Below are 20,495 nucleotides of genomic sequence, written 5' to 3' on the forward strand. Positions count from 1 at the left end.
TTCGAGCAGGATCCGATTCCGAAACGCCTCCTCCGCCTCCTCCCTCTCCAACTTGTTCCCGATTTCCTCTCTGCTTTCCTCAGTCGGGGCAATATAGACTGCAGTCATCATGGTCCGGAACATCGTCGTGATCGGTGGGACGTCCCACCCGCAGCTGACCCAAACGATCTGCAATCATCTCGGCATCCCTCCAGCAAACGTCTTGCTCACAAAATTTTCGGTGGGTGAGACCCGGGTCGAAATCAAGGAATCGGTGCGAGAAAAAGACGTGTATATCATTCAGTCTGGCGGCGGCAAGGTCAATGACCACCTGATCGAGCTGCTGATCACCATCCACGCTTGTAAGATTGCGTCGGCCAAGAGAGTCACGGCGGTACTGCCGCTCTTCCCCTATTCGCGGCAGAGTGATATCCCGTATAACAAAGCGGGCGCTCCGCTGGCCAAAGCGTCGACCTACCATAATTCGTACACCTTCGACAGCACGCCGCCGACACCAAAATCCGGGCGGTCCGATGGCGTCGTCAACTCCGACAACCTGCAAAAGGCTCTGGCAAAGGCGCAGCACGACGATTCGGACGCCGGCGCGGTCAACGGAACGTCGGTGCCGAGCCGACCTATCGCAAACGGCCATCGGAGCGATACACTAGACTCAGTCCGTTCGGATGCCAGTTTGCCGAACGGCACCAGTGACGGGGACGTGAATGTGACCTCGGCATTCCCCAAGATTCCGAATTTTGAACCGCGCCCGGGGTACCGACAATGGGTGGCGCAGGCGGGCACGCTGGTGGCCGATTTGCTGACGTGCGCCGGAGCGGATCACATCATCACAATGGATCTGCATGATCCCCAATATCAGGGATTCTTCGACATCCCTGTCGACAACCTGTACGGCCGGCCTCTGTTGAAGCGATATATCCAGCTCAACATTCCGGACTACAAGAACGCCATTATTGTTAGTCCGGATGCCGGCGGCGCCAAGCGCGCAACGGCGATTGCCGACTCGATGGGCATTGACTTTGCCCTGATCCACAAGGTAAGCGGCTCGCTCCTCCCTCAAGGGGAGGGTTGATTTCTCTCTCTCTCTGATGATGGGAACACCAGGAACGACGCCCGACAAAGATCACGGACCGACAGAATGCCACCATGATGCTGGTGGGTGACGTCCGGGACCGCACTACCATCTTGATTGACGACCTGGCCGACACCTCCAACACGATCACGCGTGCGGCCAAGTTACTGAAGAAGGAGGGTGCGGCGCGGGTCTACGCGCTTGTCACGCACGGCATCCTCAGCGGCGACGCGATTGACCGGATCAACGCCAGCGCGCTGGACAAGGTCGTCGTGACCAACACCGTCGCGCAGGAGGAGCATCTCCGGCGGTGCCCGAAGCTGGAGGTCTTGGAAGTTGGCCATGTATTCGCTGAGGTACGTCCTCATCCTCCCTGTCTTCGGATTCCTTCACTGACACGCTGAAATTAGGCAATCCGCCGCGTCCATCACGGTGAGAGTATCAGTGTTTTGTTCCAACACGACTAAAAAAAAAAAAAAAAACAATTTTTCATGTCCGGGTTATATATAGAGAGCGAGTAATCAAGTGCTATGAGTCAATGCCATTTTGCTTTGTTTTCCCTTTGTGTCGGTACTCACCACCCAACAGCAGTGACCAAGTGCTGGTCCTTTTGAGTCATACTGTACCATGATCGGCAGGTTCGCAAGTCCTTTTCTGCTCTGACGCAAAAGGAAAAACAAAAAAAGAAAAAATTATCTAATGGCTCGATCCGTTATGTACTGTATGTATGAGGTTCCATTTCTTTGCTTTCTCTTGAGATATGTAATGATTCTATCGCCCGCGTGTATTTTACGATGCAGAGACGGACAGCAAAAACGGAGACTCATCCAGGATCATTCATATAGGAAAAGAAGAAAAAGGATGGATATCTCCTGGATATACTTTGCAAGTTCAATGGTTTCCATGTTGGATATACTGTACTCGTACTCCGTACGCTTTCGCAGAATCATCAAATCGAGATACTCTGAGTAAATCTAACGCCGAAGAATAGGAAGATATGGAACATTCAAGACCAATCAAAACACAGAAATATAATTCCCTATCCTCTCCTTCTGATGTTGGGCGATACACTCGGCAATCCAGGTGATGTTTCGAATCTCCTAACCTACGGGTTAGCACCAACGTCTTCGAAAAACGGGGAGGGAGGAAGGGAAAGAGGGTACCTGTTCCCGCAGCTTAACCCACGCATAAACCACCGCCGGGGTGAATTGCCGCGTAAAGACAATCTTGGAGAGCTCCATCTCCCTCTGATAAAAGAGGTCCTCAAGGCTCTTCCCATCGGCGGTCCCGCCGCCGGCCATGCCGCCAAGACCGCCCTGACTGAGGCCGACGGCGTCGAAGAAGGCCTTGTACTCGGCCACGCCGCTGACGGCGAGGGCGACGGACTCGACGTCGTCGGCGCGGGAGAGCATCAGCGTGCCCTCCGGGTACAGCTTGCCAAACTCCGGGTAGAGCTTCTTGCGCTCGGCCTTGGAGAGCTCCGTGCCGAAGGAGTTGAGCGTGATGTTGATTGCGCGGCGGTCGGCCTCGAACTCGAGGATCTCGGACATGACGTCCTGGGTTGGCGTGCCCTTGAAGTCCGGGTGGGTGCGCACAAAGTTGTAAAAATCCTCGAGGTAATTCTTGTACAGCATGTTGCGGACGATCTCGATGTTGAGTTCGTCGAGGTCCTGGTGCGTCAGGCTGCCCTTGAAGTACGGCGCCAGCGGCGTCTCAACCAGCACCGAGTTGTATAGCTCCTCGATGTTGGTCGCGACGCTCAGCACGGGCATCGTCTCGAACCAGCCCAGCGGGTGGCAGCGTTCCAGCAGCTCCCGCGTGTCTCGCTCGTGCAGCGTGCCCGTGATCAGCAGCGCCACGTTGTCGATCATGTACCCGTACGTCAGGTACTCCATGAACTTGGCAATCGACCCCGTGGCCTGGGCTTGCAGGTACCGGAACTCGGCGACCATCTTGTCCGTCATGCGCGCCGCCAGCGCCGATGTTGATGGGTTCGGCGGCAGCGATGCCAAAAAGTCTCCATAGGCCGGTGCCAACTGTAGCTTCACATCTAATCCCCCGCGGGACGTATCATGTCAGAATCAGCCAAACAAGGCCGTTCGGAAAAGCGAACTGTCTCACCATCGATGGTCTCGCATTGCGTTAGGTTGCCATAATGCTGGCTGGTGAGCAGGCTGTTCCGATACCCACGGACAATACCTTCGAGGTATCTGCACAGTCAGCATTTGCCATTGAAACTGTAAAACCTCCCGCACTTACCCCCCGTTCACATTAAACAGCAAGCCCTCCATGGCAGAATGACCGACTCTTGGTAGTAACTGGAGCGTCTTGCGCCGGCGCGGCTTGTAGCCGGTGGAGCTCAGAGCGGGATAAGCTCTTGATTATGTAATCTGGAATCTCCAGCCAATCACAGTCAGTCTCGCTGTCCACCGCCGCGAATCAAATCGTGAAGAAAAAAAATCTACATTTTTCGAAAAACGATCAAACCTGTCTGTGATCTCCCACGCCAACAACAACCCCCCCTTTCGTTGTTCGTGGGCTTGCGATTGTCCGTAAGCAATCGAGTCGGCTGTGCGTCAATTCTGGCTCGATTCCCACGATGACGCTCTTCATCCTCGCGGAGACGAGCGCGGGCTATGCCCTGCTCAAGGCCAAGGACAAGAAGCTGCTGAAGCGCGATGATCTGGTGACCGAGGCGGCGACGGCAGAGGGCGTCTCGAATCTGTACGAAAGCCTTTGCTTTTCTTATTGAGTCCGGGGCTGACGAGATCAGGTTGAAGCTCAAGACGTTCCAAAAATTTGATAACGCCACGACGGCGCTGGAGGAAGTCGCATCGATCATAGAAGGGAAAGTGACCCCGCGTCTGGCCAATTTGCTGGAATCGATCAAGGATGAGAAGAAGGTTTCATTGGCCGTGGCCGATCCAAAACTGGGTATGTATGCTGGTCGTCTAGAATTTCTGTCTTGGGATCTTGCTAACAACGTGCAGGAAGCTCCATCGCGAAGCTTCCCGATTTGAATTTCCAACTAATTGCCGATTCTTCTACAACTGACATCTACCGCGCGATCCGAGAACATCTTCCCGCGCTGATTCCCGGACTTGTTCCCGAGGACCTGAAATCCATGTCTCTCGGTCTGTCGCACTCGCTGGCCCGGCACAAGCTCAAATTCTCGCCGGACAAGATCGACACCATGATCGTGCAGGCGATTGCGCTGCTGGACGACTTGGACAAGGAACTTAACATCTACGCGATGCGTGTCAAGGAATGGTATGGCTGGCATTTCCCCGAAATGGCCAAGATTGTCAACGACAACATTGCCTACGCGCGGGTGATTCTGAAAATGGGTATGCGGTCGAACTTTGAGAACGCAGACCTCTCCGAGGTGCTCCCGGAAGAGATTGAGACGGCCGTCAAGAACGCCGCCGACCGCTCCATGGGCACAGATATCAGCCAGGAGGACCTGGAGAACATTCAGGCGCTGGCGGAGCAGGTTGTCAGCTTTGCCGAGTACCGACAACAATTGGCTTCGTACCTCTCTGCACGGATGCATGCGATCGCGCCGAACCTGACAGCGCTTGTGGGCGAGCTCGTCGGGGCGCGACTGATTGCGCATGCGGGCAGCTTGATGAACCTGTCCAAGAGCCCTGCGAGTACGCTGCAGATTCTCGGCGCGGAAAAGGCGCTGTTCCGGGCGTTGAAGACCAAGCACGACACGCCCAAGTACGGTCTCATTTACCACGCCTCGCTAATCGGGCAAGCGACTGGCAAGAACAAGGGCAAAATGGCGCGTGTGTTGGCCGCCAAAGCCGCGCTGGGTCTGCGCGTGGACGCGCTCGCCGAGTGGGACGACGATGCCACGGAGGAAGACAAGGCGGCGCTGGGCACGGAAGCGCGGTACCACCTGGAGCGCAAGCTGGCGGCGATGGAGGGCAAGCCGCTGAAGCCGCGCGGTGTGGCCATTGCGCCGAACGGGGTATCGACGCAGCCCAAGAAGTTCGAGGTCAAAGAAACGCGCCAATACAACGCCGATGCGGACGCGCTGGCCGACAAGAGCAGCAGCAAGAAGGAGCAAAAGTCCAAATCTGCAGAGGAGTCGGACTCGGATGAGGAGATGGCGGACGCGCCACACGCGAACGGGCACGCCGAGTCGGCGTCCGAGTCCGAATCCGAGGCAGACCAGTCTGCGAAGAAGAAGAGCGAAATCGAGATCATGGCCGAGAAGGCCGGGCTCAGCGTCAAGCGATACCAACGGAAGCTGGAGCGCGGCGAGATCCGGTTCGACGCGGACGGCAACCCGACGGCGATCAGCAAGAAGGAGCTGAAGAAGATGCGCAAGGAGGAAAAGAAGGCAGCAAAGAAAGAGAAAGAGGAGGACGGCAAGAAGCGAAAACGAGAGGACGAGGAAGGCGAGGATAAGAAGAAAAAGAAGAAGAAGAGCAAGGACTGATTGACCACGGAACGTCCCGGCCTCTTGTATGATACTCATGTTCTTGGGGGTTTGTGTGTGTCGTTTTCTTTTTGGTCTTGTGTTTCAGGCGTATGGTGCTTTGTGTTCTGGTGTATGTCTTTTTTTTACTACTATCATGTCAGTGTTGAGCATGAATCTAGACATCTAGTACATACAGTTCCAACCACACACACCACCACCACCATCCCAAGCATAAATCCAGAGCAACCCAAAACGCCAACCCAATGCAATCTTTTTGTTCCATAACCATAATAGTAGGACCACTCTATTCGCCCCCCAAAACGTCCGCCATAATCCTCAACACCCTCCCCACATCCTCATCCGACAACCTCTCCTCCCGATCCTCCACAACAGATTCAAACACCGCTCTCGCCTCATAATCATCCTCCTCTCCCTCCTCCTCCTCCCCCTCCTTCTTCTTCTTCTTCTTCACCCCAACCCCCAAATTAATCAACATCAACACCTCCGCCTTCGTCAACCCAAACGGCTTCAACTCCGCTATCAATCTCCGTATCGCATTATCCAGGGGTGTTGCTTCCGATGGCAATGAATACGGTAGTTGCGGTTGCGGTTGTAACTGCTGCTGCTGCTGCTGCTGAAAAGAATCCCTCTTGGAAGCTGTCGTCGGTGAAGTTGTGGAGGGTGGGTAATTGAGCAGGTGCGGGGAGATGCGCTCGACGTAGTTGTGTATCTTGAGTTCCCCAATCAGTACCCAATTTGTTTGATTTTTTTTGTTTTATTATTGGTGAATTGATATTAGTAGTTTTTTGTTTGTTTTTTAAAAGGGGGAAAGGGGGATACTTCTTTAACCACAGTATTATGATCTCGTAGATCGGGTTTTGGTGCCCAGTTGCGCGCGTTCGGAGGGGGGTTTGGCGGGCGGCGGGGTGGGTTTGCGGTAAAGAAGGCGAGGACTTCGGCGTTGGTGAGAGTGGCGGATTGGGGGTCGACGATCTGTCTGAGGTTAATATTTTGTCTTTTTTAATCCGCTCTTGATTGATGATTATGATACCTTCATGGTGACGATGAGTTAGTTAGGTGAGCGGAGTGTGAGGAGAAAAATTTGTTCTACCCAAAAAGATAGTATGGATTTATTATGTCCGTATTATTGAGGCCTGCTCTAGAGTACAGTACAGTCTAATCATACATCCGATACCACCTATCCTCGTCCTCCTTCTTTTCACTTCCCGGTAGCACCTCCGGCCCGTTGCCCGCAATCAACGTCCCAAACTGATCATACACGGGCTGGGTCATGGCAACCTCGCTCTCCTCCTCCTTGCCCCAGACCCCCCGGCCATCCTGAAACAGCGCCTCCGCGTGCTTGCCGCAGAGATCTGCAAACTCAAGCGGGTGGCCATCGTGCATCTGCGCGACGACGGCGTTCTCCCGCTCCGCCGCGCGGACCAGCGCGCGGGCCCAGCCCTGGAACCAGAGGCCCCTCCACAGCGAAACTTCCTTCTGGTCAGGCGGGATGTGCAGAACGGGCGGAACATTGCCCGTCACCACGTTTGTGATCAGTGGCAGGTCATTCCAGCTAAAGTTCGACGCGGGCGGGAGGGCATCCAACGATTCGAGGGGCGGTCCCCAGAATAGAGAGATGCTCTCGTAAGTCGAGTTCGATGATTTGAATGGGTTCGGCGATTTGCGCTCAATGTCCGTCGGCAGGGTCAGCCGCACAGGTCGCGCGACTCCGTGCCACATCTGAACCGACGCTGCTTTCTCAACGTCGCGATATCGGAGCTGCACCAAGTCCGACGCCGACAGCTTTGTAGTAAAGAATAGACGCCATGTGTAGTCTAACCCAATGCCATACTCGTGAGGAAATACGCGGGGACCGTCACTCCCGTCCCGGAATGATCGTGCGACATCCGCGGGCGTATCGACATCCGTGATGTTCGTCGCAAGGGAAATGCCAATCACGCCGCGGAGCCACTCGATGAACCGGTTGCTTGTGCGCCTTCTCTCCAGCTCTCTCGCAATCTCTTGATTCCCATACATTTCCGTCAGCATTGCCGAGGCATTGGCCTCAATCCCGAGTGTATCGTAGAGAACCAAGCCCTTTAGCACTCCCTCGTAAAGCCTGCGAACATCAGCCACTTTCCCCATTACGACGTCCGCCTCCAGCCACCGCGGCCGCCGCAGTTCCGGGACGAGGTCCGTTTTGAACCCGTACTTGTCAGGCTCTAATGTCGACGGAGGTACGCCGAAACACAGGGGATCGTGGGTGATGTTCAAAGCACAATCTTTGGTGGCCGCGAAAAGGACGCGCTGCGTGAATTTCTGACCAGATTTCCCTTTGGTGCCATACAGCCAACGAAGCCGCTTGTTATGCTCCCGAAGTGTCTCGTAGAATCGGTCGACCAGGATGTTCCGTGCCAGTTGGAAAAACAAGCTTCCCCCAGAATTGACCAGGACAAGGTCATCGTCATGAACTCGAGTGGAGTTGCTCAGAAACGACAGAACCCCTTCAATCCACTCACGATCCGGGCTTCTGCTGTCGTCTTCTTCACTCGAATGAGATTCGGTTTCACTCGAACGAGATTTGATAAACGTCACCGGAGGATACTTGGATAACATCGCAGATGTGACTGTCTGGCATTTGGTTATGCGGCGGCTGTGAATAGGAATGAGGACATGGAGTGCAGGCGAGTCGACTGGTTTATTTACGTCCACATCGTCCGAAGTATCAATCGGTGCAGGGAACGACGGGTCATCGAGCAAACGGGATCTCGGAGACTGCAATAACCGTTCGGTCAGCACGGCACAGAGTTTCGTCCACACCTTTCCTTACACTTGATGAATAGTAAAATATCCCCAATAACATAAACAGAGCCAGACCTGCGAACGCCAGCACCGTTCGAGAACCACGAAGGTGCCGCGAATGGCGATGCGGTCGCGGCCAGGGCACGCGTAACTGGGACATGTCGGTTCTACTTCCAATCGTTAGCCCCATAAGATCAAGCTGATTTTCGATATTTACCTTTCACCCCATTGATTCAATTGTCAAATTCCGCCGTCCACACATGGAGACGTCGAAGAGAACGGAGGTTGAATGTTCAATCTTGTCCCATGTGGCGTCGACAACTTGACAATTGAATGCCTTACGTAAGCCACACTCTTAAAAGTCTGAAACGAACAAGAGCCCAAGAGGTCATGCTCTGGAATCTGAGGATTATTCGAGATAAATCTCCTCGCGTATGCGCTGTAGATTGCGAAAAAGGCCGCCTGCCGGTCTGGCACCATCATCACTCGTCCGCTCTTCCGCTGGCCGGTCCCGGGAACTCGTAGCCTTGGCTGACAGATCCACCGACCGCCGGCTTTCCAGCGCCCTCCGGCGGTCCTCCACCATCTTCGCCAGACTGTCCAGAAACTTATTGCGCGGCTTCTCCTCGACCGTATCCTTCCATACAACGGCGAGTTCCCGGAGCGCCTTGATTCGCTGCTCGGCGGCCGCCACTCCCGCCTCCCCACCACCGCCGCTGTCCAAGAGCTCCGCAATCTCGGCTCGCAGCTTCTTTGCGACCTCCTGCCCCTTCTCTTCCTGACTCTGACCCTCCGAGCCGGGTTCCGGGCCCGAGACGGAGATGAATGACGACGTCACCGTCAGCTCCGACGGAGCCAGCGGCCATGCCATCGCGTCGCCAAACACGCGCACAACCTCCTCCAACCGCGCACGAACGCGGTTCAGCGTTCGCAGCTTCGCAATGTATTCTGGCTCACTGGCCGGCTTTGCGGGCTTCTGATCTGTCTCGTCCTTCTTCTCAGTAGTATCCCCTTCCACAGCGATAACCTGAGGAACCAATTTGGCGATATCATCGTGCAAACGCTCCGTCAGCGTATCGGCCAGGCTAATCGTATTGCCTCGTAGTACTTCCACTTCATATGCAAGGCGTCCGCTGCTCCGTAGGATCTCGTCCGTCAATTGAGTCAAAATCGTCGATAGTCGAACATGCTGCGTATTGAGCTGCGACAGCAGACTTTGGCTTCGAGACGACAGATCGGCCAGAGACACCGCGCCAGGCGTCCGCGAGGCATGAGGCTGGGACGAAGCCAGGGTCAGCGGCGGGAGGGACTCGTTCAGGTAGTCAACGGGGTCGAATGACGGGTCGGCGAACTGCTGCAAGGAAGGGTCCAGCTGCGATTGGGCAGGGGCGGCGGCCCCTTGTTCAGACTGCGAGGATTCCAGGGCCATGACGGAGGATTTTTTTTCCGTATTTCTGATCCAAGCTCAACTCAGCTGTTGATACAGCTCATTATTGCAGGTTTGGCTCGTCTGTTCCAAAGGTTTGGCTTGTTTGCATGGAGATCTCCGATTGGCCAATCAGATAGATGGGGCATAGGAGGGCCGGTATCTATTACATAACCCGAGCTTCAGCGTCATTGACGGTTCTGAAATTGTGACAAAGTCGGGGAGCGTCGAGTTGAATGGCGCATGTGCATGTTTTGGGTACAAATTACATTATGTAAGACTCGTTGTTCATAAGAACTGCTTAGATTTGATCGAATCCCAGTCGAGTCTCACTGATCATGATGCTAGGTACAACTGAAATAAAAATAAACGGCATTACTGTAGGAAATTCGTGTATCACAAACATGCGTATCAACACATGGTATTAGTCCCAGATAAACCAGATCCAACCTTAACCCGGGGTATCGCAAAAAAAGTAAACAAGTCAACATGAACGACTGCTCGTCAATTAGATATCCTCCACGACACGTGCGTTGATCGCGCGCTGGAACCCCGTGTCCGATTCATTGGGGTTGTTGTTGGGATTAGTGTTCGTGTCGAAAACCACGGCCGGGTTCTGATACCGGCTGGGCCCCTCGCCCGCCGCATCCGCCGTGGCAAGCTGCTGCTGAACAGTCTGGTTGACGGCGGGCAGGAAGATAACCTTGCTGTTGGCGGTCTTGGCCATCGCCTGCATGGCCTCGAGGTACCGGATCTGCATGGCCGGTGCCGAGGACAGGATGTCGGCAGCCTGGCGCATGAGCTTGGCGGACTCGACCTCGGCGCGCGCCGCGATGACCTTGCTCTCTCCGATACGCTTGGACTGCGCGGCCATGGAGAGCGACTCCTGCAGGTCGTCGCTGAAGATGATATCCTTGATCAGGATCGACTCAACCTGGACGCCCCAGGAGGTGGCCACGTCCTCAATTATCTCACTGATCGACTGTGCGACTTCCTCGCGGCGCTCAATGACGTCCTGCAGGACGCGCGCGCCGACGACATGTCGCAGGGTGGTCTGCGTGCGCTCAATCAGCGCCTGGCGCACATTCGCGACACCGAAGGCCGCCTTGTGCGGCGAGACCACCGAGTAGTAGATGACCGAGCTCAGGTTTACCGTGACGTTGTCCTTGGTCATGCACACCTGTCGCGGTACCTCGACGATCTGGACCTTGACGTCCACCGTCACCAGGCGCTCGCTCAATGGGTTGACTTTGACGAGACCAGGGTCCACGGCGCGTTCGAAACTGCGTCGCGTTAGACTTGGCTCTGCCACCTTCTTCTCCATATTTCAACATACCGGCCAAATCGCTGGATCAGACCAACTTCACCCTGTGGAACGGGCTTGAAGGGGTTCGGGCAGCAAAAGATGCACGGAATGGCTCCGAAGAAGCCAATGACTTCGCCCAGACCATGGACTAGAAAGTTCTCAGTGTTAAGATTTGACTACTCCAGTCAAGACCACGGAATACTCACTCAGCGACGCGTACCATCCGTGCGCCTCGGGGTTGTCCTCCGTATGCTGGATCCTTTGCGCGTACCGCGGCTGCAGGTCCTCGATGCGCGCAGGCTGCACCTGGACGACGCGATCATGGATCTGCGACGGATCGCGAGCGGGCGCCTTGCCGTTGGTGCTGGGGGGAGTGGTCTTGACGGGGTCAGACGAAGTGGACATGATGGGTTGTTGTTTTGGTTTTGAACGTTTAGCAGCCCCTATTGATGACAGTCGAATTCTTTAGTGGAGATAGGATGTTTGCGAACTCTATCTCTGCTGTGGGATGAATGAAACGGACTACGAGGGCGGCCATCAAAGCTTAAATAACCATCGAAGCACCGCCTCTAAGGCTCTAACAGACAGCTCTGAAGTCTGAACCAAGTCCAATCCAGCATCATCACTTCTTGCGGGGAACCCTCCCATCCTTCCCTATCGGGTCCATAGTGCTAAGTAGTGTGGTACCACGTTAGTTGATTCGCCAAGCCATTGATCATGCATCTGATTGGATCAAAATACGATCCAACTTCCTTCATGAGTAAGGAACGTCATGTGACTGAGTCTACTCCGTACACTTTCCTGGATCAGGTTAGTCACATCTGCACTAGCTCGGAAAGTTGCCAAGACCCAGTGCGCTGGAAATTTTGTCATTGGACAACTGGCTTCACCCCGCAGCACGGTACGGAGAATAGTAATACTCCGTACATGGAGAGCACAGAGTTGTAGGCTACTCGCACTTGGAGAGTGAACAAATCGAGTCAATGATTGAGTGTATGATTCAGGGCGAGGTTCGGAAGTTTTTCCGGTGTCGATAAGTAGTTATTCAACATGATCAAAGTTTGGCTAAAGAGTTGGGAACTGAGTCACTGACTCGCAATGGATCCTCATAGGTACTGTATGGCTTGATTGAGACTGATTTGATGAGCACTGCAAGATGACTGTTCGCTCCCTTGGTACATGTACTTACTTCTCAATCCAGTAATGATATAGTCTGGACGAGTACGAGTATGCTGTAGGTAAAGTAAGTTAGCTGCTTGAACCCAAGCCCCTTGTGAATAGAGTTCGCCCCTCTGATAGGAACAACATTATCCTCGTGCTCGTCGGGCACAACTCGCAAGAGAAGCGTGATACTGTAACCCATGTCTCATGCCAAAGCCATCCTCAAAGCCGGAAAATCCATGCGAGATCAAGATCGACGAATCAACACCAAATCCCACCTGTCAGAAGGCTCAAAGCGCGATGCATCATGCACGGGGATGCATGCTGATTGCTGGCAGGGCTGGGGAGGTCAAAGTTAACCTTTCAACTCCTTTGGGTTTAATAAGTCGTGAAGCACTGCCCCTTCGACACTCTCTCCGTCTCGCTAGTTAATTAATAATCTCCTTTAGTTTTGACCTGGCACTGCAGTTCCGATCTGCTGAAAGTGGTTTGACCTTCGTAACTACTTCAAAGACGCTAGAAAAGAGTTAGGTAGTGGTCGTAGCAACCCACAAGCCAAGGCTTCTGTTCACCCGGCAACCTTGGCTGACCGCTGACGTCCGTACCTTTTCCAGAAGCATTCCACGACATTGCCCTTCTAAGCCTTGTTGTGCGCCCATGTGGCAGTGAAATTATTGAACATGATGGTCGCTTTTGCTGTGTGCTTGCCCAGCTTGTGGGTGTTGCACGTGCCACAGTTCGAAGAGCGTCTCTCAAACGTGAGCTTCGGGGAGTCGTGATGGGCGAATTTACCAATTGACCACTAGTTACATAGACTAGGCCTACTAACTAACAAACTACTCCCAACGCAACAGTGCAAGAGCTACTGAAGGTAACCTTTAACCGGAATCACCGAATCCGAAGAATAGCGATCACAACGAAGCATGATTGGATCTCAGGTGCTACATTTCCGTGGATTCTCAGACGGCATATCGTACAAGTTCTTCCATTCGGGGCAAAATTCAATGACTTTGAGGAAACATACCCTGTAGTTACTTCTAGAGAACTGAAATGGCAATGGATTTGTGGGTTAAATTGTGTTGATTCGGCTCCAGTGGTTTCGAAGAAAAGTCCATCACAGTAAAATTCTCAGAAGGGATGCACTACATACACATTCATACTGCGAAAGTGTCCGAACGGTACTAGTAGTAAATTACTATCATTACGGAGTCGTACTTGTTGTAGTGTTCCAGTTCCGTGGACGGGTGAATTCACTTGCCGATGGAGGCCAACATTGGGGCACGCGTCGTCCAAACGACCACCTTGTTGCAACCCGAGAAGGCATCGCTGGGTGCAAAAGCGGTTCGCATGCTGATGGCCCTGACCGCGTTGTTCGCGGGTGGACGCGCGCGTCGAACGCGTCAATGATGCCCGTTGGCTTGGTGACGACGGCACTTGGCTGAATCCGCGCTCTCGGCTCTGCGCTGCCGGGACATCGTCCGAGTCATAGAACTGTCGGCGTGGGGCGGCAGCGGTTCGTCATGGACCGGGTATGTAGTAATGCGATGGCCCTCCGCGACGCGCTCCAATGGAGGCGATGATGGCAGGTATTCGGTCCGAGCTCTGATGGTCCGAACCAGAAGACGTTCGTGGCGGGTCCGCATCAGAGATCTTCGCCTACATGTCATCAAGATGTTCCCCCCCAAGTCCGAAGACATTTCTTTGCCTCATTCCGCTACATCTGATCTCGGACTGTGGATGGACAGCACATCAGGCACAACCAGAGGACTCGCGCCATCGACGTCTTCTCGACCTCAAGCTTGGCGCCTCCTTGATTAACGTCCACATTCGGCTCGCCGATGAAACAGTCCAGCTTTCAAGATTCGTTCTCTGGCAGGTGAAAATCCACATAGGCGAAGCCATTCGAAATGTCACAGAACTCCAACTCTCCTCGATCATGGCGTTGGATTCCTAGGCCTGGGTCGCCCTGGTCCTAGATTTTGCGGTGCTCTTCGTGTTTCCATCCTCACCGGTTTCGTGTCTTTCTTGACCTCTTCCACAAAACTCATATCTCAGAGCCTGGCTCGGAGACACTGAACGTCGAGCTGAACCTATGTGGCGGCTTGAGCTCGGCCGTTGTCAGCAGGCATTCAGCATTGTCATCCGTTCGGTTGAAGCAATACCAATCTGGCCGGAGCCGGGTGCCTGACTGATCATCACTTGCCCCCTCTTCCTTCTCCAAGGCTCCGGCGTAGTATTTCTGGGACCAAACGTCGTCAGGCAGCCGAAATTGCACCTGGCGTCTGGGAGCTTAGACAATTCATGAATAATGTTGGCGACCGGTTTTAGCAGCGCCATATCCTCGTACCTATCAAGATCATCCTCGCTGCGTCACGGCTGGGCAACAACGTCTTTGCAAAGCCCCTCGAGGCGAGTGACGGAATGGAACAGCCGAGGCGCGGCTTTGCCCGCCGCCTTGAGAAATCTGCACATCTCATTGAGGATTTTGGCCATCTCCTTTGGGAAGTCTGACCGATGGCAAAGTTCTTGCGGGCAAAGTTTCTCGCCGCGTGCGAACCAGTAGGCCTAACGGCCGCGACAACAGTTCATGGGCAACTTGTAACAACAGCTCTTCAAACGTTGTGGGCCGAGTTTTTTTTTTTTCCTCTTCTCGCTCTGTCTCTTCCTTTAGCTGTTTGTCTTTACCTATCGGCTAGCTGTATTTCCAGATCTTCAGTTTTCGTTGAACGTCCTCGTCATTGCAACAACTTTTTTTGGCCATAGCAAATCGGGCAGATCGGGCATGGCGCCAGTTTCCCCGGCACGATCCTCGGCGTGGTATGATGTTTCCATGAATCTCACGGCGTTTCTTGTTCAGGCGCTTCAGCGCCCTCAAATTCAAGAACCACCTGTTATTGAAGAGCCTGCACAAGTTTCTGCCTCAGGCTGCGAGCAGGGCTAGGGCTTAGTCTGGTCACATGACCACTCTGAGTGATTCGAGGTATTTAGAAGTTTTCGCCCTCTCCTTTACTCCGTACTCTGTTCCTTCTCTTCCTTGATGTTCTGTAATACTGTCCTGCGTATAGCCTGCTCTAGATAGACGGTCTATAGAATACCGTGCCTAGATAAGTTCTTAACATCACCTTCGCCCTTGTGGTCTGGGGTTAGGTAATTGCCCTCGAGCTCCAGCCTCGATTGGCTCCGCCAATTTCTTGGGAACTATGGACATCTGTCAAGATGATATCCTTGATCAGGATCGACTCAACCTGGACGCCCCAGGAGGTGGCCACGTCCTCAATTATCTCACTGATCGACTGTGCGACTTCCTCGCGGCGCTCAATGACGTCCTGCAGGACGCGCGCGCCGACGACATGTCGCAGGGTGGTCTGCGTGCGCTCAATCAGCGCCTGGCGCACATTCGCGACACCGAAGGCCGCCTTGTGCGGCGAGACCACCGAGTAGTAGATGACCGAGCTCAGGTTTACCGTGACGTTGTCCTTGGTCATGCACACCTGTCGCGGTACCTCGACGATCTGGACCTTGACGTCCACCGTCACCAGGCGCTCGCTCAATGGGTTGACTTTGACGAGACCAGGGTCCACGGCGCGTTCGAAACTGCGTCGCGTTAGACTTGGCTCTGCCGGGGAAAGGGGGATACTTCTTTAACCACAGTATTATGATCTCGTAGATCGGGTTTTGGTGCCCAGTTGCGCGCGTTCGGAGGGGGGTTTGGCGGGCGGCGGGGTGGGTTTGCGGTAAAGAAGGCGAGGACTTCGGCGTTGGTGAGAGTGGCGGATTGGGGGTCGACGATCTGTCTGAGGTTAATATTTTGTCTTTTTTAATCCGCTCTTGATTGATGATTATGATACCTTCATGGTGACGATGAGTTAGTTAGGTGAGCGGAGTGTGAGGAGAAAAATTTGTTCTACCCAAAAAGATAGTATGGATTTATTATGTCCGTATTATTGAGGCCTGCTCTAGAGTACAGTACAGTCTAATCATACATCCGATACCACCTATCCTCGTCCTCCTTCTTTGAACATTCACGACCAATTAAAACACAGAAATATAAAACTGTCAACATCCTCATCTTCGAGTTCTGTCCGATAACATCGGGGCGTAATATGCATGAGTCACTCTCACCAGTGTCGTTGATAGCAAAGTGGTGCATTTCAAAAACACAGTAGCAGAGGTTGGTTCTCGAACTCGACGGATTCATTCGGTGATACCGTCGCTGGCTTTAGCCTGAGCAAAGCCTGTTACGAAAATTCCATTGTCGACCGTAGCGCGATCACTCAGGGGCTGCGGACAGTGTTCTCCCCATAGGCAGCAGGATAGTTGAGGACACAATCCTCAACGTTGAGCGAGGGTGGTTGCGAAGACCGGTTGTCGACCGCAGCGCGATCACCTTGGTAACGCCGTCTGTAGCTCCAAGGAATGGACCCTCACGTTCCTGGTGACTTCCAAAGCAAGGAGAAATTGCCCATTGACGCTGTCATTGACGCGCTTGTCGAAGAAGAGGAGGAAGGAGAGTGCTGGGGTCCCGTCTGCATGCCAGCTTTCCTTTGGACAATTGGCGTGTCAAATTTATCCGAGGTCAACTGAGTGTAGTCAATTTCTCCACCGAACGCTGGAGAATCGAGTACTAGGCCGGGCGTGACAGCAGCAGACCCGCATTGGTTCTCGCCCTGCGTTCGAACTGGGGGACCATGGATTCCATCTGGCCAGCGGCAGAGGTTGTCCCAGGACGAGCAGTTAGCGGTGGTTAGGTGGGCAATCAATCATCGGACAAATATCGAGGTCCATGAAGCAAGTTCTGAGAGGAACTGGGCGAGTGGTTCAGGGAGCAATTTGATCAAGAACTCAACCATTCCCAGAAAGCTCTTGCGCGCAATGTGAATAAAGAAAAAAAAAAAAAAAAAGAAGAAGATCCAGCGGGCCAGTGGCGAGGAATTACTGAACCCCAGCTTGCCCATGCTCTTGACGAATAGGTAGGAATAGGTCGAGATAGTCGATGCCGTTGACCGCAAGAAGTCTAAGGGGGCAGAAGCGAAAGCGGCCGCCGAGAAAGACAAGCAAACTGCCGACTGAATTCAGAAAAATTTGATGTATCGAATGGCCGAGAGAGAGGGCCTTCAATTGAACATCCAAAATGGCGATGCCGACCCTGCCTCCGGCCGTCGAGAGAAATTTCCAGAGCCCGCTGCAAAACGACGACGCCGCCTTCAGGAAGTGGTTATTAACCGCACGGTGAACAACCTCACCGACGGTATGAGAGAAGCTCTCGACGGTATGGTTGACAAGTTGGCACGGGTGACAAGTCAGCCTGGAGGGTCACCATCTACCGTGCCCCCAGATTGGGTGCAACGAATCGACGAACGGCAAACCAACCTGGAAACCAGGTTGAACGAGATAGCGAGACAAAACGATGAGCGACAGCAATCAGTCGACGCGAGATTGGCGCGTATGGAGACGAGTTTGGGCAGCTGGTAGGTTTACTTCTACAGCAGCAACGCCAGAACTCCGGTTCTTAGTCGCGTTCAAGTACCACTTGATCACACGTCACCATTTTCGACAGCCGAAGACCCCTCAGAATCCGCACTGTCAAATTGTAGTTCTTCCCACTCATTATCAATTTCATGTATATTCTCGGCTCCAGCAAGATGGTCTCTCACAAGCAGAGGCCGGCAGTGGAACCGGTCAGCAATTTGATTTCGTCCACACACGCAAGTCTTGATGTTGGTCAGCAAAGCGGATACCAAATATATAGCCGCCACTGGCGAGGACCCCATTCGAGTTGTGATGCTAACCCAGTGTCTTCCCCAGGTCTGCTTGACCAGGCCGAACGCATGTTCAACCGAGATCCTGCGCTCCGACATTTGCTTGTTGAAATGCTCCTGTTCCGGGTCAACTGCCCACGGGGCGGACGTCTGAACGTGGACATGATTACAGATGACCTGCCGTACGCAGGATCGCCTATGAAAACAGCCGATTCTCTTCTGAGAACCCCGCCTCTTCGAAAATCCTTCGGATCTCGTCTTCTATGTGGCTTTGCCGCCAAATGATCCAGTCACCTCGGCTGCCGAGTAATGGACCAGACATCGAAGAGATCAGACCATCGGGAGTCACAAGGCTCTGAAGCTTGAAGCCATGAATGCGCTCGTGGCCCGAATAACTCGAACGTTGATTCTCCGTAGGTAGGGCGGCAGTTTTCGTATGGTACCATCAATGAACCCCCGGAATACAGTCTCCAGCGCCAGAGTTGGCGATGTAAAATTTGTCATCGTTGAGGCTTTCAACGGTCAGGCGGCACCTATCACAGCGTAAAAAGGCTCCGAAACGTCTAGCGAGGTAGGTAAGTAATTGTGCCCCAATGTTGCAAGTAAGAATAGGTATTCTGAAGAGTGGTGAACTTACTGTTACTCTCTAATCGTAACTCGGCCTTGTTTACATGTCATATATGTCTGCATTCCAATCTTTCCTTCAGTCTTCAGACCTTTTTTTTTTTTTTTGTGGCTTGGCCCGGCTCCAAGACTCGGACCGGCGGGGCGCGCTGATTGGCAGATACAAAGACAGGTACGGAAGACTGCAGGAGACAATTGTTGATTATCTGATGAATCGCAGTCACTCTTTGAGTACCTTTCTCACTCTGTTGTTTGTCAATCCTTTGTCTCTTGCATTTCGTTTGTCAGATGATGTACATAAATTGAGGTCACTCCCACCCACATGGTGGATGGGTAAGTAGACTCAGTGAGAATTGACGATAGCCTTACCGTCGGCATCCAACTCCTCTTAAACTTCGACATGCTACATAACCTGCCATAATTCAACAACAATACAGGGGCGCGTGCTGCGTACCTATATACGTTAGACAGACCAATCCGGGCCAACCTCGACTCTGTTCCCTGGCGTACTGGCGTAGCATGTACTTCGAGTATACTTCGAGTACAAAAGCTAAGTCAACGTCCGGAGCAAGTACTGTGCTGTAGTAATGATGGAAGAACCGTTGAGTGCTCAATCTCGGGAAAAACACCCTTGTCACCATGCGCACCAAACGAGGCCGCCTCCTACCGTTTTGGCACAGGTGCAGCAACACTGTCGAAGAACCAAAAGCGAAGATCCTGATGCTGATCCACTTGCGGCAGAGGATTAATACTGAGCCAGGATCTCTGGCCACAGAGGAGCAACTGACATAGTTCGCTGATGCGACCGCCTGGACATGGCGCACGAGATATTTCTCCAGCTGTTGCACTGGAAGCTGTGTCTGGCGCCGATCAAGAACCCGCAGCGGGTGATTGACCTGGGGACTGGGACAGGGATCTAGGCAATTGATTTCGGTAAGTTTGGTTGCTGGGTTTGGAGAATGCAAGATTCGGATGCTGACTCAATGAAGCGGACCAACACCCCGAGTACCCCGAGGCCGAGGTAGGGAATACTAAGAGGAGGGACCCCAGATGGACAGAATGCTGAGACGGGATCTTGTTTGTGCTAGATAATCGGTTGTGATTTGAGCCCGGTCCAGCCGACTTTGTCAGTCTGGGCTCAAAGTTCGCAGCCAAGTAGTTCGACTGACGGGAATTCGCAGGGTTCCTCCGAACGTGAAGTTCCTGGTGGACGACATCGAGTCGGAGTGGGCGTATGAAAATGACCCATTTGACTTTATCCACGCGTGATTTCTGGCCATCTCGATCAAGGACTTTGGAAGCTGATCAAGCAGTGCTATCGGTAAGCCAACAAAACTTCTTCGTTTTCTTTGACTCTAACGAAAAAAATAACAGATCAGTAAAGCCCGGCGGCTGGGTTGAATTCCAGGACTGGGACGGCTATCCCATCTCTCCAGACGGCAGTCTCAACGGCACCGCGCTCCAACAGTACTACGACGAAATCTACGGGGCGTTCGAGGCGGCTGGCTACGAAGTGCGTCCCGGGCCCAAGTTGGAGCAGTGGTTCAAGGAGGCCGGGTTCGTGAACATCCACGTGGAGAAGTTTGTCATTCCTTACGGTGTCTGGTCAAAGGATCCTCATCTTGTCAGTTTTCTCCTTTGTTCTACGAAAAAAAAAAAAAAAAGAATCAAATAAACAGTACTGACCTCTTCGACAGAAGAAAGTCGGCGCCTGGAACCAGGCCAGACTGAAGCGAACGGTTTCGAGGCCGCAGCCCTGGCACCTCTGAAGGAGGAAGTCATTGTTCTTGCCTGTAAGGCCCGCACTGACGGCCGGAAGCGCGACATTCACATGATGTTCAATTTGTAAGTTCACCAGTAGGTTTCTGGCAACACTACTATATAAAGCTAACCATGATTGACACCTGCACCTATGT

The 20,495-nt window shown here is 53.3% G+C and overlaps 8 protein-coding genes across 8 annotated transcripts; 2 read left to right on the forward strand and 6 right to left on the reverse strand.

Annotated features, from left to right (window-relative positions):
* Positions 1-109: 109 nt before the first annotated feature.
* VTN31DRAFT_1296 (uncharacterized protein) lies at positions 110-1,536 on the forward strand (the record flags this gene model as incomplete). Its single annotated transcript, XM_069401337.1, has 3 exons — positions 110-1,033; positions 1,102-1,425; positions 1,480-1,536. 3 exons carry the CDS (start codon positions 110-112, stop codon positions 1,534-1,536), a joined length of 1,305 nt encoding a protein of 434 aa, XP_069264152.1.
* Positions 1,537-2,085: 549 nt separating this feature from the next.
* On the reverse strand, positions 2,086-3,360 carry VTN31DRAFT_1297 (uncharacterized protein; the record flags this gene model as incomplete). Its single annotated transcript, XM_069401338.1, has 4 exons — positions 2,086-2,169; positions 2,233-3,119; positions 3,191-3,279; positions 3,329-3,360. The coding sequence occupies 4 exons, from the start codon at positions 3,358-3,360 to the stop codon at positions 2,086-2,088; spliced, it is 1,092 nt and encodes a 363-aa protein (XP_069264153.1).
* Positions 3,361-3,668: 308 nt separating this feature from the next.
* Positions 3,669-5,519, forward strand: VTN31DRAFT_1298 (uncharacterized protein; the record flags this gene model as incomplete). The annotated part of the gene is made up of 3 exons (XM_069401339.1): positions 3,669-3,793; positions 3,843-4,003; positions 4,060-5,519. 3 exons carry the CDS (start codon positions 3,669-3,671, stop codon positions 5,517-5,519), a joined length of 1,746 nt encoding a protein of 581 aa, XP_069264154.1.
* Positions 5,520-5,805: 286 nt separating this feature from the next.
* Positions 5,806-6,558, reverse strand: VTN31DRAFT_1299 (uncharacterized protein; the record flags this gene model as incomplete). Its single annotated transcript, XM_069401340.1, has 3 exons — positions 5,806-6,231; positions 6,342-6,494; positions 6,553-6,558. The coding sequence occupies 3 exons, from the start codon at positions 6,556-6,558 to the stop codon at positions 5,806-5,808; spliced, it is 585 nt and encodes a 194-aa protein (XP_069264155.1).
* Positions 6,559-6,677: 119 nt separating this feature from the next.
* VTN31DRAFT_1300 (uncharacterized protein) lies at positions 6,678-8,463 on the reverse strand (the record flags this gene model as incomplete). The annotated part of the gene is made up of 2 exons (XM_069401343.1): positions 6,678-8,276; positions 8,332-8,463. The coding sequence occupies 2 exons, from the start codon at positions 8,461-8,463 to the stop codon at positions 6,678-6,680; spliced, it is 1,731 nt and encodes a 576-aa protein (XP_069264156.1).
* A 249-nt stretch (positions 8,464-8,712) lies between these two features.
* VTN31DRAFT_1301 (uncharacterized protein) lies at positions 8,713-9,732 on the reverse strand (the record flags this gene model as incomplete). Its single annotated transcript, XM_069401344.1, has 1 exon — positions 8,713-9,732. One exon carries the CDS (start codon positions 9,730-9,732, stop codon positions 8,713-8,715), a length of 1,020 nt encoding a protein of 339 aa, XP_069264157.1.
* Positions 9,733-10,237: 505 nt separating this feature from the next.
* VTN31DRAFT_1302 (uncharacterized protein) lies at positions 10,238-11,440 on the reverse strand (the record flags this gene model as incomplete). Its single annotated transcript, XM_069401345.1, has 3 exons — positions 10,238-11,012; positions 11,066-11,183; positions 11,242-11,440. The coding sequence occupies 3 exons, from the start codon at positions 11,438-11,440 to the stop codon at positions 10,238-10,240; spliced, it is 1,092 nt and encodes a 363-aa protein (XP_069264158.1).
* A 3,899-nt stretch (positions 11,441-15,339) lies between these two features.
* On the reverse strand, positions 15,340-16,662 carry VTN31DRAFT_1303 (uncharacterized protein; the record flags this gene model as incomplete). The annotated part of the gene is made up of 2 exons (XM_069401346.1): positions 15,340-15,790; positions 16,625-16,662. 2 exons carry the CDS (start codon positions 16,660-16,662, stop codon positions 15,340-15,342), a joined length of 489 nt encoding a protein of 162 aa, XP_069264159.1.
* Between the last annotated feature and the right edge of the window lie 3,833 nt (positions 16,663-20,495).

Source organism: Thermomyces dupontii, assembly GCF_041956625.1.
Source record: "Thermomyces dupontii strain NRRL 2155 unplaced genomic scaffold VTN31scaffold_1, whole genome shotgun sequence".
Taxonomy (NCBI): domain Eukaryota; kingdom Fungi; phylum Ascomycota; class Eurotiomycetes; order Eurotiales; family Trichocomaceae; genus Thermomyces; species Thermomyces dupontii.